We start from the raw sequence: 16,032 nt of genomic DNA on the forward strand, positions 1-16,032 counted from the left end.
TTACTGTGAGCAAATTGGTTGCTGCGTTTCAAAAAATTACTTCAATTGGTGACTTCACTTCAATTAAGTATCTCAATGGCTGTAAAGTGCTTTGGGGTGCGCTGAGGCCATGAAAGGTGCTATAGAAATGCATACTGCTGGAGAGTTCAGTATGACTCATGATGATTGCCAATACATTAATGCTAAAAGGTTAGTTAAGGAAAAAGTGGGACCTGTCAGAGATTAAGATGGAAACTTTTGTGTAGGTGCAGAGGCTGTGGGAAAGGTTTTGAATGAATATTTTGTCTCGGTGTTTACAAAGGAAAGGGAGGATGTAGATATAGTAGTCCAGGAGGAACAATGCAAGATATTGGATGGGATAGTCATAAAGAGAGAGGAAGTACTCGAAAGGTTGAAATCCTTGAAAGTGGATAAGTCACCAGGGCCAGATGGATTGTTTCCAAGGCTGCTGAAGGAAGTCAGGGAGGAGATAGCAGATGCTCTGAGGATGATTTTCCAATCTTCACTAGATACAGGGGAGGTACTGGAGCACTGGAGAAATGCAAACGTAGTTCCATTGTTTAAAAAGGGATCAAAGGAAATGCCAAACAATTATAGGCCAGTTAGTCTTACATCGGTGGTGAGCAAATTAGTAGAATCAACCCTGAGAGATAGGATCAACTGTCATGTGGGAAGGCATGGACTAGTCAGGGATGGTCAGCATGGATTTGTTAAAGGAAGGTCTTGCCTCACAAATTTGTTTGAATTCTTTGAGGAAGCGACAAGAAGGGTTGACGAAGGTAGTGCAGTGGATGTTGTGTACATGGATTTTAGCAAGGCATTTGACAAGGTCCCACATGGCAGATTGACCAGGAAAGTATAAGCCTATGGGATTCAGGGTAATGTGACAAACTGGATAAAAGGTTGGCTTTGTAACAGGAAACAAAGGGTAATAGTCGATGGATGCCCTTGCGAATGGAAAGTTGTCTCAAGAGGTGTTCCACAGGGCTCAGTGTTGGGACCTTTGCTATTTGTGTTAAATATTAATGATTTGGACGTGAACGCTGGGCGCACAATTGGGAAATTTGCAGATGACACAAAGATTGGTCGAGTAGTGGATAGTGTAGAGGATAGCCATAATCTCCAAAACGATATAGATGGGTTGGTGGAGTGGATGATAGGTGGCAGATGGATTTTAACATAGAGAAGTGTGAGGTCATACATTTAGGGAGGTCAAACAGTTACAGGGATTACAAAATAAATGGGAATATACTAAGAGGGGTGGATGAAGTGAGAGATCTTGGCGTACAAGTACACAGGTCCCTGAAGGCAGCAGTTCAAGCAGACAAGGTTGTAAAGAAGGCATATGGAATGCTGTCCTTCATTGGCAGAGGTATAGAATATAAAAGTAAGGATATAATGTTAGAATTGTATAAAACACTGGTGAGGCCATAACTGGAGTATTGTGTGCAGTTCTGGTCACCACATTACAGGAAGGATGTAATAGTTCTGGAGAGAGTGCAGAGGAGGTTTACAAGAATGTTGCCGAGTTAGAAAATTGGAGAAACGAGGAGAGACTGGATAGATTGGGGTTGTTTTCCTTAGAACAAAGAAGGCTGACAGGTGACTTGATTGAGGTGTACAAAATTCTGAGGGGAATAGATAGAGTGGAGAGGATAAAACTGTTTCCCTTGATGGAGAATTCTAGAACCAGAGGACATAGATTCAAGATAAGTGGCAGAAGGTGTAGGGAGGACATGAGGAAGAACTTTTTTACGCAGAGGGTGGGTGTCTGGAATTCACTGCCCAAGTTGATGGTAGAGGCAGAAACTTTAAAATCTTTTAAAAAGCACCTGGATCTGCACCTAAAGTGCTATAAGCTGCAGGGCTATGGGCTGGGTGCAGGAAGGTGGGATTAGAAAGGGCACCTGGGTGTCCTTGGGCTGGCATGGGCAAGATGGGCCAAATGGCCTCCTTCTGTGCTGTAACTTTTCTATGGTTCTATGGATTCTGTATGAAAGGGGGTGACTTAATCTTCTTAATATTGTGCTTAGAAGTGTTCTCCCCTTAAACGACCAAACTCAAACATCTTTGCTTGTTTTACAGAGGATTACACTGAAACTGCTGAGTTAATGCTTCCACTGCCTCTGCCAGTTGACCCAGCTCATTATGCTGTAATCCAGATTGCGAAGCCTTGGAGATCAGGGACCCCTGTAGTGACATTCCCATCTGTTTTAGCTATTTCTGCCAACATGGCTAAACCCCCCCTCTCGCCCTTCAAAGTGGAATGGTAAAGCGCAAAGGTCAGTTAGGATTGCCCTGGAATCTCCAGCAATTAAAGTCTAATCTCCCAGGCACACTGCTGCGAGCAGAAAATCCAAGAAAAAAATCATGAGGTTGTTTTTAAAAAAAAAAGGTTTTCTCCCCAATTAATGTGAACATTTTTGTTGAATATTTATAAAACAATATTGGAGATGGTAGTGGTTGGGGTGATGATGATGAAGGTGTAGGTGGTGGTGGTGGTGGTGTTTGAGGGTGAAGCCAATTCAGTAATGAAGAAGGCGCGTGTGATGACGAATGTGCTGGGTGGCAATGGCGGGAGTGTGGGGGAGGGCCCGTGAGAGGCAGGAAATCATGTGACATTACGTCCAGGAATATGGACTCCCTAGAGTTGGCAACTCAAATGCCATTCCATGGTTGAGTGCTGGCTGGATTAAAAGATGAGGGAGATTTCCTCAAAGCGGTTCCTTGTCCTGCACTGTAACTTCACCAGAGGGTTAACCCTCCCTTTCCATGTGGCAAATTGGCTGCAGCAGATTGAGAGGGGCTCCGAGGAAGTCTCTGCCTGGGGTCCATTCTGACCCTTTAACTACTGCTGATAGTGACCATGGAGGACGGGGGGTATCGGGGTGACAACGATGGGCCAGGTTATTTTTGTCAGTCCCTCCTGCTCCTCCTAGGCCCACAATAATAGGCTGACACAGACCGCTTGGCAGGTCTCTTCAGTTCCACCACCTATAGAACTGGTTGTAATGAGCACAGTGCAGCCTCCAACCATCTGACCTAAAATGGCAAACTGGGGTCCTATTTATGTCGCAGGACCCCAATTCCCACATTAAAAGGGACCTACAGCCTAAAAAAGACAGGCACTTCAGACATCCATGGTAGACCCCTTTCAAAGTGGTGCTATCTGTCCCTCCTCGTCTTACCAGCGGCGGTAACGCTACTGAGCCTATCTTGAGATCATTAACATCTCCATTAGGCAAAGGGAATCAAAATGGATCCCATTCACTTTGAAATAAGGGTTGACCCGCTTGGAGGAAATCTCCCTCATCTTTTAATCCAGCTGACACTCATCCGTGGGATGACAAATGAGTTGCCAACTCTAGGGAGTCATATTCCTGGACGTAATGTCACATAATTTTATCTCTCCTGTAGAAGGGTTGCCAAATCTCCAGGATTGCCCTGGAGTCTGAGGGGAATTAAAACCTAATTTCCAAGATGCTGCTACATGAGTGAAAAACCCAGGGAAGCCAAAAGCATTCGGGCATTAAAAACATTGAACAAAAAAGCCAAAATTGGAGGAACGCACAGTTCTTAGAGGGCTATAGGGCTGGAGGAGATAGGGAGAAGTGTGTGTGCTGAGAGATTATAAATTTTTGACATGGGATTAAGTGTGTTTTGCTGACAATGAGATGTATTTGAAGTTGTCATATTTATTTTAGATATTGTAAAGTTTGTTGCACTCAAGTTTAATATGAAATACGATTCTTTCTTCACGTATAGGAATGTAGGAGCAGTGACAAACAGGTAAAGACTCTGGTCCAGTCAGATTGCCCCACACAGTTGTGATACCTTTGTGCATCACAATATTTACACTCCCCACCAAAAACAATGCGATCTCCTCAGAGACATGAGAAAACCTGATGTCATAATCCTGGGCATTAATGAAAGATGACCTGCCCATTGCCTGATTATCCTCACCCTGCTTTAACTATCCTCAGGAAAGGAGATTAGATAGGCTGACGTCATGCTGCAGGTTAGTTCAAAAGCTGTTGTTAAATCGGATTAAGAAGTAAGACCGCACCAAGAGATAGATTCTTCCCAGAGGTTCCCACTCTCGCACTTTGTCTGCCCTGTTAAATTGAGTGGATTTCAGTGGACCTCTTCTGCTTTCTGGGTGACGGTCAGTTGTAGGTCCATGAGTATGGAAATTGAATGACTGCTCTTAGAAAGATGGCTTTTCACATGGTCAATAGTCCGTGGAGGAACCAGAACAGCACCTTTTACCCAATCTCAGAGCAAGGGGAGACTGTAATTGGCATCTACCTGCTGACTCTCGGTATGTAGCAATGATTCACACTCTACATAGAATCACATACTTTATGTACAATTACATACATTATACACAATTTTATATAGAATTATACACATTACGTAGAATTACATAGAATGCACAGCACAGAAACAGTTTGTTCAGTCCAACGGGTCCATGTTGTAGGGAGGGACCTGAGAGTCCCTTTTGGAGTCTCACTTCGGTTCAGAGTTGTACTCAGGACATAATAGGAATGAGTGACTATGACAAGTAAGGTGTTAAAGCAACAATTCTATTGAATATTGAATAATAATGATGATATGACAATTATAATTGATTATATATTTTATATATAAGAAAATATATATATGATATAGATTTTTCTAAAGCACAAAGAATAATCCTAATTTGGTCTGGTCCACGACAGCTCCCTAAAGTGAATAACCCCAACTTAGTCTGTTCCATGACAGCACCCTAAATTGGCACATGCATTACCATCTCCTTGGTACATACATTACCAAGTCACTAAGTAACCTATGGGTGGGCACTACGGTCAGTCACTCTGTTCTTGATCCTTTCTCCCGTCTTCAGCGGTGACTATTCCACGAAGGCTGCAGTAGCGAAGCAGTGTCCCTTTAAAACAAATTTCTGGCCGCATTCCAGCCTTTTGAGGCCTGGTTCAGATATTCTCAAAACAAGTCTCAGTTCTTATCAACTCTCCTCACAGGCCCTGCAAAGCCATGCAAATCGCCACATCCAAGTTGTTGACGCAACTTTTGATAGTGCCTTCCCATCTGTCATCCTTCAAATGTTATGTCCATCAATCAAACTTCAAACTTCTGATGACATACTAGGTGGCCACCCCGTATAAGGTTACTCATCGTCCTAGCCTGTAGTCCAAAGGTCACTGAATGTAGTAAGAGAAAGGACTTCTGATAAACAAAATACAACTTACTTCAGTATTCCAGCTTGAAAAATGGAAAACATAAATGTGGTCTAAATACCAGCTGTGCATGGCCAGTATGAAAAAATACAAGGTCTGGGAAAACAGGTCATTACTGATTATTATTGATTAATTAATCAAAGCACAATCATAGCTGGGTTAAGATCAATGTCTACCGAGTAAGATTTAATATAAAATAACTTTAAATATTCACTATAGGCTTAAAATCAAGAGTAAAGCAGAAATAAAATGCAAAAATACAAAATTCCAAAAATTAGTGGCTGCCAGCCTACAATGCTGGTGTTTGTGCTCCACAGGCATTTCCTCCCATCCTTCTTCATCTCACCATTTCCTTCTCCTCCTTTCTTCCTCATATGTTTATCCAGCTTCCCCTGAAATGCATCCATGCTATTCACCTCAACATGTCCCCATGTGACAGTATAACCACTCTCTGAGTAAAATGTCCCTCCTGAATTCCCTTTTGGATTTATTTGTGGCTATTTTATATTTATGGCTCCTAGTTTTCACTGACCAGTGGAAACATCTCTACAACTGCCACAATGAGCTCCGTCATACTTAAAGATCTCTCTCTTTCAGGTCAAACCTCAGTCTTCACTTTTCCAGAGGAAAGAGCTGCAGCTTATTCACACTTCTTCTGTTGAGGCAATGCAAAGTATCCATGTTTTTGTGGGGTCCTGGGGGGTTGATGGGGGTGCAGTGGGAGTGGATTTGTGTACCAAACAGCACAAGCAGTAAGCGATAGACAGCTAAGCGATTCCACAACCAACAGATAAGATCTAAGCCCTCCAATCCTGATACATACATGACAAATGGAGTATAATGTGGGAAAATGTGTAATTGTCCACTTTCGCAGGAAGAATAAAAGAGAAGCATATTACCTAAATGGTGAAAGATTTCAGAGCTCTGAAATGTAGAGGGATCTGGGTGTCTTAGTGCATGAATCGCAAAAGACTAGTATGCAGGTACAGCAAGTAATTAGGAAAGCTAATAGAATATTATTATTTATTGTGAAGGGAATTGATTACAAAAGTAGGGAGGTTATGCTTCAGTTATACGGGGCATTAGTAAGACCATATCTGGAGTACTGTGTACAGTATTGGTCACCTTATTTAAGGAAGGATGTAAATGTGTTGGAAGCAGTTTAGAGAAGGTTTACCAGACTAATACCTGGAATGGGCGGGTTGTCTTATGAGGAAAGGCTGGATGGGCTAGGTGTATCCATTAGAGTTTAGAAGAGGCGACTTGATTGAAACATATAAGATCCTGAGGGGTCTTCACAGGGTGGTTGTGGAGAGGATGTTTCCTCTGTGGGAGAATCTAGAACTAGGGGTCACTGTTTAAAAATAAGGGATTGCCCATTTAAAACAGAGCTGAGGAGAAACTTTTTCGCTCAGAGGGTAATGAGTCTTTGGAACTCACTTCCTGAAAAGGCAGAGGTGGATAGATTCTTGGTAAGTAAGGGGGTGATAGCTTATCAGGGATAGGTAGGATACAGATTTGAGGTTACTATCAGATCAGCCATGATCTTATTAAATGGTGAAGTAGGCTCAAGAGGCCGAATGGCCTCCTCCTGTTCCTTGTTTGTATGTTCGTATGGTGATGGACAATTAAACAACTCACTGGAGGAGGAGGCTCTACAAATATTTTCATCCTCAATGATGGGGGAGCCCAGCACATCAGTGCAAAAGATAAGGCTGAAGCATTTGCAACAATCTTCAGCCAGAAGTGCTGAGTAGATGATCCATCTTGGCTCCTCTTGAGGTCCCCAGTGTCACAGATGCCAGTTTCAATCAATTCGATTCACTCCACGTGATATCAAGAAACGGCTGAAGGCACTGGATATTGCAAAGGCTATGGATGCTGACAATATTCCAGCAATAATACTGAAGACTTGTGCTCCAGAACTAGCTGCACCCCAAGCCAAGCTGATCCAGTATAGCTACAACACTGGCATCTACCTGGCTATGTGGAAAACTGCCCAGGTATGTCCTGTCCACAAAAAACAGGACAAATCCAACCCAGCCAATTACCATACCATCAGTCTACTCTCAAACATCAGTGAAGTGATGAAAGGGATCATCAACAGTGCCATCAAGTGGCACTTGCTTAGCAATAACCTGCTCACTGATGCCCAGTTTGGGTTCTGCCAGGGCCACTCAGCTCCTGACCTCGTTACAGCCTTGGTTCAAACATGGACAAAAGAGCTGAACTCAAGAGGTGAGGTGAGAGTGACGGCCCTTGACATCAAGGCAGTATTTGACCGAGTGTGGCATCAGGGAGCCCTGGCAAAACTGGAGTCAATGGGAATCAGAGGTAAACTCTCCACTGGTTGGAGTCATAGCTAGCACAAAGAAAGATGGTTGTGGTTATTGGAGGTCAATCATCTAATTTCCAGGACACCACTGTAGGAGTTCCTCAGGGTAGTATCCTAGCCCCAACCATCTTCAGCTGCTATATCAATGACCTTCGTTCCATCATAAGGTCAGAAGTGGGGATGTTCATTGATGATAACACAATGGTCAGCACCATTTGCGACTCCTCAGATATTGAAGCAGTCCATGTCTAAATGCAGCAAGACCTGGACAATATCCAATCTTGGGCTGACAAGTGGCCAGTAACATTCACACCACAAGTGTCAGGCAATAAACAATCCCCAACTATCAACATCCTGGGGATTACCATTGACCAAAAACTGAATGGGACTAGCCATATAAATACTGTGGCTACAAAAGCAGGCCAGAGGCTAGGAATCCTGCAGTAAGTAACTCACCTCCTGACTCCCCAAAGCCTGTCCACCATCTACAAGGCACAGGTCAGGAGTGTGATGGAATACTCAGTTTGCCTGGATGAGTGCAGCTCCCACAACACTTAAGAAACTTGATATCATCCAGGACAAAGCAGCCCGCTTCATTGGCACCACACCAACAAACATTCACTCCCTCGACAACCAACACACAGTAGCAGCAATACGTCCCATCTACAAGATGAACTGCAGGAATTCACCAAGGCTCCTTAGACAGTACCTTCCAAACCCACGACTGCTACCATCCAGAAGGACAAGGGCAGCAGATAAATGGGAACACCACCACCTGGAAGTTCCCTTCCAAGCCACTTACCATCCTGACTTGGAAATATATCACTGTTGCTGGGTCAAAATTCTGGAACTCCCTCCCTAACAGCACTGTGGGTGTGTCTACACCACATGGACTGCAGCTGTTGAAGAAGGCAGCTCACCACCACCTTAAGGGCAACCAGGGATGGGCAATAAATGATGGCCCAGCCAGTGAAACCCACATCCCATGAATGAATAATGAAAAAAAAATTCTCCAGACTGCAGGCTGAGTTGCAATCAGACACTGCTTCATACATTCTGCTCTTCTGGGCGTTAACTGGCAGGAAGTAGATTGGAAGCGAGACCTAGTATTAGTAATCCATCTTCTCTCTTGGTTTCTTTCTCTAGGCTGGTTCTCCTGGTTTGGAAACAGTGTGGCGATGTTTGTGCTGTACAGGCAGAGGGCAACACTACAAGTGACAGATTATTTAACCTTTAACCTGGCTGTGTCAGATGCCAGTATTTCTCTTTTCGGATACTCCCGTGGAATTATAGAGATTTTCAATGTATTTCGAGATGATGGTTTTCTGATTACGTCGATATGGACTTGTCAGGTAAGGTGCACTGCCAAGCAGCGCAACCATAATATCTTTCTAGGCTTTTCCATGGTGACTCAGTGAGAAGCACTCTCAACACTAAGTCTCAAGGTCACAAGTTCAAGACCCACACCAGAAACTTGAGTGCAAAATTTAGACTGACACTTCAGTGCAGTACTGTGCAAGAGTGCTACACTGTCGGAAGTACCATCTTCTGATCTTAAACCAAGACCTCAGCTGCCCTCTCAGGTAGCTGTGAAAGATGCCATGGCACTATTTAGAGAAGAGCAGAAGCATTCTCTCCTGTGCCTAAGTTGATGCCGGGTGATCCATTCGGTTTCATTCCTTTTAGACTTCATAGCAGTTTAATACAACTGAGTGGCTTGCTCAGCCATTTCAGAGGGTATTTGAGAGACAACCACATCATTGTGGGTCTGGAGTCACATGTAGGCCAAACCAGGTAAGAACAGCAGATCCCTTTCTCTAAAGGGCATTAGTGAACCAGATGGGTTTTTATTACAATTGACAATGGGTTTCATGGTCATCATCACTAAGACTAACTTTTTAATTCCAGATTTATTAATTGAATTTAAATTCCACCAACTGCCATGGTCTGATGTAAACCTGTGTCCCCAGATCATTAGCCTGGGGTCACTAGTTTGGTGACATTACCACTACAGTGAGATCTCACTAAGTATGAATCTTGTCTTTTCAGATTGATGGTTTCTTCACACTGCTCTTTGGTCTGGTCAGCATATATACACTGACAGTGATCAGCATCATAAGGTATATTAAAGGCTGCCACCCATACAAAGGTAAATTTATTTCAATTAAAGTTAAAGGAACATTCCTCAATCCTGAACTTAGGAAAGGGGGTTTCAGTGAGTCTGACTCGCACTTCCTCCAGGAATGTCAGATCAAGGAACTTGTCCTTTACCAAAAAGAAAAGGTTAATTTATTTACATCGATTTCTTGTAATGTTACGTATATTGTGGGCTTTCAAGCTTCGTGATTCCTAGCTGAATTTTTACTGTTTTGTTTGTTTACAGCTCCTGATTCTGTTAGCAGGCTGCACTTTTTATAACTAAGGGAAGAATTTTCTCCCCTTCAGGGGGGCTGAGCGTGGGTGGGCGCGCAGCCGATCGCTACCCTCTGCCATTTTACGTGGGCGGGCCAATTAAGGCCTGCCCAGCATAATGTGCACCCGGAAGCGCTCGGCTACCTGTGTGGGCTAGGGGGAGGAGGCTGAGCCGGGGTCTGTGCTCTTTCACGCATACGCACGAAAGAGAGCAGAAATCTCCATGAGGCACGAAGCTGCTTCAGGGAGATTAGTTTGATTGAAAAATAGAATGGAAAAAATTATTCAGCATGTCCCCTCATGTGACAGTGTCACATGAGCTGGGACATGTCTATGAATTTTAATAAATTTTTTTATTAAAGTTATAAACCCTTCATGAAACTTCATCCCACCCATGGATGAGGTTCCATGAAAAGTGTGAGGGCCGCCTGGGCTCTTTGCCTGCCCGCCAGCCTTAAGGCTGGACAGGCAGCCCTGACAAGTGCCTCAATTAGTTAATTAATGGCTTTAACAGGCCTTTGACAGTTCGGCGGGCACACAGCCGACTGTGGTGCGGACCTGCCAAACGGAAGATCGGAATAATGCATGGTGACATCGGGACACACGCCCGACATCACCATGCGCCCCCGCACGCCGGACGGAAGTTTCAGGCCTTACAAATGAACCTCACAGTGGACTGGATAGATAAATACCAGACAACCTCTTAAAGGCATCATGAACATGAAATTCAACTTCAGTGGGGGCTGAGAAAAGGGTGGAAGGGTCCTGTCCTCTGTTATACATTCCCTTCTGCCCCCTGCATCTACCCCCACCACCACCATTTCTCTCCATTGAAGTTATTGTGAAGGGGATGGAACCAGGAGGAGTGGGGATGGGGGAGTGGGAGGGGAGGATGCTAATGAGGGGAAGGGGAATTGGGAGGAGGTTGATGAGAGGACGGAATGGGAAGGGGAGGACGTTGTTGAGGGGAATGGAGAGGAGAAGGGATTGATGAGGGGATGGGGAATAGGGAGGGGCAGAATTTGATGAGGGAAAGAAATGGGGAGGTAAAGGGGGTTGATGACAAGAGAGAAATGGGGGAGAAGGAGTTGATGAGGGGAAGGGAGTAGGAAGGAGGGTGTTGATGAGGGGAGAGGAATAGGAAGGGGGTTGATGAGGGAGGGGAATGGGGAGGAAGGGGGAGTTGATGATGGGGAGGGGAATGGGGAGGAGGGAGGGGGTTGATGATGGGGATGGGAATGGAAAGAGACTGGGGAAAAGAATGAAGAGAGGGATGGAGGGAAGTGAGGTAGAGATATGGGGCTGGACTTTAGGTTGGAGTTACAGCAGGGCTGAGGAATGAAACAGCATCTATAGATAAAGTGGGATAGTGAAGCAGGCAGAAAGGCTATAATTGACTGGGGCACCTAAGGATAGTTTCGTCACACAATACATATGAGAAAGGCTTCAAGAGGGGATTCTGTGACTGGTTTGTTGTTTGGAAATCACCAGTGTTGGTTAGTGGTCCAGAGGGTGGATTAACATCTGGATCACTGGATTGTAGACGGGACATTGTTACCCAAGCTAATGCCAAGAATCAGAACCAAGTTGTGTTAGTTGTGAGCCTCAGATCGTGGGCCTCAATCTAATTCCTGCTGTACTGTTTCTGCAGCTCAATGTATTGGCAGAGGGAATATAATCGTGTCACTGACACTGATCTGGACTGCTGCTGTCTTCTGGTCGGCATCTCCTCTGTTTGGATGGGGAAGTTACACAGGTGAGACACAGTTACACAGGTGAGACATTAAACATGTGAGACGTAGTTAGGTGGGTGCAACACAGTTACACACAGGAGAGTTACGCAGGTGAGAAACAGTTACACAAGTGAGACATAGTTACACAGGTAAGAGAAGTTACACAGGTGAGACAGAATTACACAGGTGAGACAGAATTACACAGGTGAGACACAGTTACACAGGTGAGACGTAGTTAGGTGGGTGCAACACAGTTACACACATGCGAGTTACACAGGTGAGACACAGTTATACACGTGTGAGACACAGTTATACACGGGTAAGTCACAAGAACACAGGCAGGACACAGTTACACAGATGGGACAGACTTGCCAACCCTCCAATATTGCCCTGGAGCATCCAGAAATTAAAGATTAATCTCCAGGACTCTGCTGTCAGTAAGAAACTTGAGGGAGGAAAATCATGGCGATGTTAAAGAATTGTGTTTTAAAATAAAATTCTCTGACAATTTGGTTATTAGTTTTAAAAACATCTGAGATGGGGAAAAGGCCTGTTTGATGGAAGCCAAAAATCACTCAATTGGTGAAGGAAGAATCTATTTACTTTCTGAATGACTGTGGAAAGGCAATAATGGCCATCTAGGGTGACCAATGGCATTGCACTGTGAAGACCTATAATCAAGCATGTCTGAGCCATTAATCTAGTAACAGCATGAGTTCAAATCCCACCACAGCCAGTTTGAGGAACTTGAGTTCAGATTTTTTTTTTAAAACTAAAAACTGGTGTTACATAAAAAGAAAAGGTTGCATTTCTCAAGCAGCTTTCATGACTACAGGAGATCCTTAAGTGCCTTATGCCAGTGAAGTATTTTTGAAATGTAGTTACTGTTGGCTCCCACAAACTGTAATGTGACATTGATTGAGGGATAAATATTGGTCAGAACACCAGGGAGAACTGCACTGTTCTTCTTCAAAATACTTTCGTGGGATCTTTAATGTCCATATGAGCATGAAGACAGGGCCTCAGTTCAAAGTCTTGTCTGAAAGATAGCACCTCCAACAGTGCAGCACTCCCTCAGTACTGCCTTGGTGGATCAGTTCTGATTTTTGTTCTCAAGCCCTGGAGTGACCCACTAAAAAACAGATTACCTGGTTATTATAACTTTGTAGTCGATGAGATTTTGCTGTGTGCAAATTGGTTACCAAGTTTCATACATTACAACAGTGACTACACTTCCAAAAAAGTAGTTAATTGACTTTGAAACACTGTGATGTTGAGGTTGTGATAAGTGTGATATGAATGCAAGTCCTTTCTTTTCACCTCTGGCTAACTCTATTGCTTTTTTCTCAGCCTCATTCTGCCTTTTTTGTTTCTCCATTTCTCTTTTTCTTTCCAGTGTATCTATGTCTCTCTCTTTCTCATTCTATATCTTTCTCCATCTCTTTCTCTATCCTTCCCTCTTTATCTCTCTCTTCATCTCTTCCTCTATTTCTTTCATCATTGCTTCCACCAGCTCTTTCTCTGTCTCCACCTCTTTTTCCATCTCTTTCCCATCTTTCTCTACCTCCTTCTTTATATTTTTCTCCATTGCTTTCTCCATCTTCCTTTCCTTCTCCTATTTATTTTTACCATAACTTTCCTCTATCTCTACCTCTTTCTCTTTCATTAACTCCTTCTCTTTATCTTTCTCAAAATCAATTTCTTCATCTCTTTCTCCACCTCTTTTTCCATTGCATTGTCTTTTTCTTTCCCTTCATCCCTTTCTCCATCTCTAACTGTTTCCCTGTTTCGTTCAGATCAGATGTATGGGACGTGTGAGATAGACTGGGCAAGGTCAGTGTTCTCCATTGTCTACAAATCCTACATTGTCTCTATTTTTATCTGCTGCTTCTTCCTGCCGTTGTCCATCATGCTCTTCTCGTACATCTCGATCATCAACACCGTCAAGTCGAACCGCACTCTGGCAGGAGTGGCTGACATGGGAGAGCGCCAAAGAAAACTTGAGAAGGACGTGACCCTGGTGAGATATTCTACCACAGTCCTGGGTTAATTTTGCTTCCCAAAAAATACCCGCAGAAGAAGCACAAATGCCAAGTCTGCATTTGGTGAGTGTGACACTGGGCTGGCTCAGTGTGACATTGAGTGAGTGTGACACTGGGCTGGTTCAGTGTGACATTGAGTGAGTGTGACACTGGGCTGGCTCAGTGTGACATTGAGTGAGTGTGACACTGGGCTGGCTCAGTGTGACATTGAGTGAGTGTGACACTGGGCTGGCTCAGTGTGACATTGATTGAGTGTGACACTGGGCTGGCTCAGTGTGACATTGAGTGAGTGTGACACTGGGCTGGCTCAGTGTGACATTGAGTGAGTGTGACACTGGGCTGGCTCAGTGTGACATTGAGTGAGTGTGACACTGGGCTGGCTCAGTGTTAAATGGGGCTGGGTGAGTGCGACAATGGGTTTGGTGTGTGTGAGACATAGGGCTGGGCGTGTGCGACACTGGGTGAATGTGACACTGGGTTGGGTGAGTGTGACATTGGGTTGGGTGAGTGTGACACTGGGTGAGTGTGACATTGAGTTGGGTGAGTGTGACACTGGGTGAATGTGACATTGAGTTGGGTGAGTGTGACACTGGGTGAGTGTGGCACTCTGCTGGGTGAGTCAGACAATGGACACTGGGCAGCATTTATTGCCTATCCCTAATTGCCCTCAAAGGTGGTGGTGAGCTGCCTTCTTGAACTGCTGCAGTCCATGTGATGTAGGTACATCCACAGCACTATTAGGGAGTGAGTTCCAGGATATTGACCTAGTGACAGTCAAGGAACAGTGTTACATTTCCAAGGATGGTGAGTGGCTTGGAGGAGAACTTCCAGGTGATGGTATTCCCATGCGTCTGCTGCCCTTGTCGTTCTAGATGGCAGTGGTCATGGGTTTGGAAGGTGTCGTCTAAGGAGGCTTGGTGAGCTCCTGCAGTGTATCTTGTAGATGGTACACACTGCTGCCACTGTGCGTCAGTGGTGGAGGGAGTAAATGTTTGTGGATTGAGTGCAAATCAAGCAGACTGCTTTGTCCTGGACGGTTTCAAGTTTCTTGAGTGTTGTGGGAGCTACACTCATCCAGGCAAGTGGAGAGTAATGCATCACCCTCCTGACTTGTACCTTGTAGATGGTGGACAGGCTTTGAGGAGTCAGAAGGTGAGTTACTCACCACAGGATTCCTAGCCTCTGACCTGCTCTTATAGCCACAGTATTTAAATGGCTAATCCAGTTCAATTACTGGTCAATGGTAACCACCAGGATGGTGATAGTGGGGGATTCAGTGATGGTAATGCCATTGAATGTCAAGGGGTGGGCATTAGATTCTGTTTTGTTGGAGTTCAGCATTTCCTGGCACTTGTGTGCCACGAATGTTACTTGGCACTCATCAGCCGAAGTCTGAATTGCTGAGAGTGAATGAGGACAGCATGCTTATGTGAATGGTGCGTGGAGCTGGAACCAAGTTAAGAAATTACAGTATTGATGGCAGGTTGTGGCTGCTCTTCTCTAACCTCACCCTGTTCCGCCGTTTCCAGGTTTCCATGGTGATCTGCACTGCGTTCATTATTGCCTGGTCACCTTATGCGGTGATTTCCATGTGGTCAGCAAGTGGCTACCAGGTCCCGAAGCTTACCAGTCTGCTTGCCAGCCTGTTTGCCAAGTCCGCCAGCTTCTATAATCCTGCCATCTACTTTGGAATGAACTCCAAGTTCCGCCGGGATGTCATTGTGCTCCTGTTCTGTGCCAATGACAAGGATGGTGTGAAACTCAAGCGGATCAAGCACCGACCAGAGAGGGACCTGGAGTGGCAGGTGGACATACTGAGGGATAGTTCCAGCTCAGGGCTGGAGAATCCGGATAATGGTGACCAGGAAATGTCATACTTTCCCAACTGTGCAAATTCTGGCTATGAATGCGACAGACTGTAGGGGTTTACCACAGAGAAACGTATCAGCTGCTGTAAACACTATGGTGGGCTGTAAGAATCAAAGTGCACTCCTGGTAGGAAGCCTCATCTGCAGATTGCCATTGGGAGAGACAGATTTGCGGCCAGCTCCTATAATTATCTCCACAATGTGTTCCTTATTTATTCATGATGTAAGGGGTTAAAAAGGGGCAGAAGTTTATGCCGGTGTGATTTTTCAGTTCCGCTGAAGTCAATGGACCTTTGAACAGCGCGCCACATTTTATGGGTGGAGGTGTAAAATTCTACCTATAGTGACGATCTGTTTCTGGAATTGAGTCTCACTGCATGGCAGATGGCGTTATAACACTATAGA

At 44.6% G+C, this 16,032-nt stretch overlaps 1 protein-coding gene across 1 annotated transcript; it reads left to right on the plus strand.

Moving 5' to 3' along the window:
• Nucleotides 1-4,227: 4,227 nt before the first annotated feature.
• Nucleotides 4,228-15,681, plus strand: opn6a (opsin 6, group member a). The gene is made up of 6 exons (XM_041187411.1): nt 4,228-4,321; nt 8,719-8,924; nt 9,622-9,721; nt 11,636-11,740; nt 13,514-13,737; nt 15,289-15,681. The coding sequence occupies exons 1-6, from the start codon at nt 4,228-4,230 to the stop codon at nt 15,679-15,681; spliced, it is 1,122 nt and encodes a 373-aa protein (XP_041043345.1).
• The last annotated feature ends 351 nt before the right edge of the window (nt 15,682-16,032 follow it).

The sequence above is a fragment of the Carcharodon carcharias genome, chromosome 5 (assembly GCF_017639515.1).
Source record: "Carcharodon carcharias isolate sCarCar2 chromosome 5, sCarCar2.pri, whole genome shotgun sequence".
In the NCBI taxonomy this organism is placed as follows: Eukaryota; Metazoa; Chordata; class Chondrichthyes; order Lamniformes; family Lamnidae; genus Carcharodon; species Carcharodon carcharias.

What these genes read in the sequence shown, in the direction of transcription:
- opn6a (XM_041187411.1), top strand. Translation starts at nt 4,228, where the DNA reads ATGGTCAATAGTCCGTGGAGGAACCAGAACAGCACCTTTTACCCAATC. An exon ending in CATCTACCTGCTGACTCTCG is followed by an intron (nt 4,322 to 8,718) that starts GTATGTAGCAAT and finishes TTCTTTCTCTAG; the next exon opens with GCTGGTTCTCCTGGTTTGGA. An exon ending in AGGCTGCCACCCATACAAAG is followed by an intron (nt 9,722 to 11,635) that starts GTAAATTTATTT and finishes CTGTTTCTGCAG; the next exon opens with CTCAATGTATTGGCAGAGGG.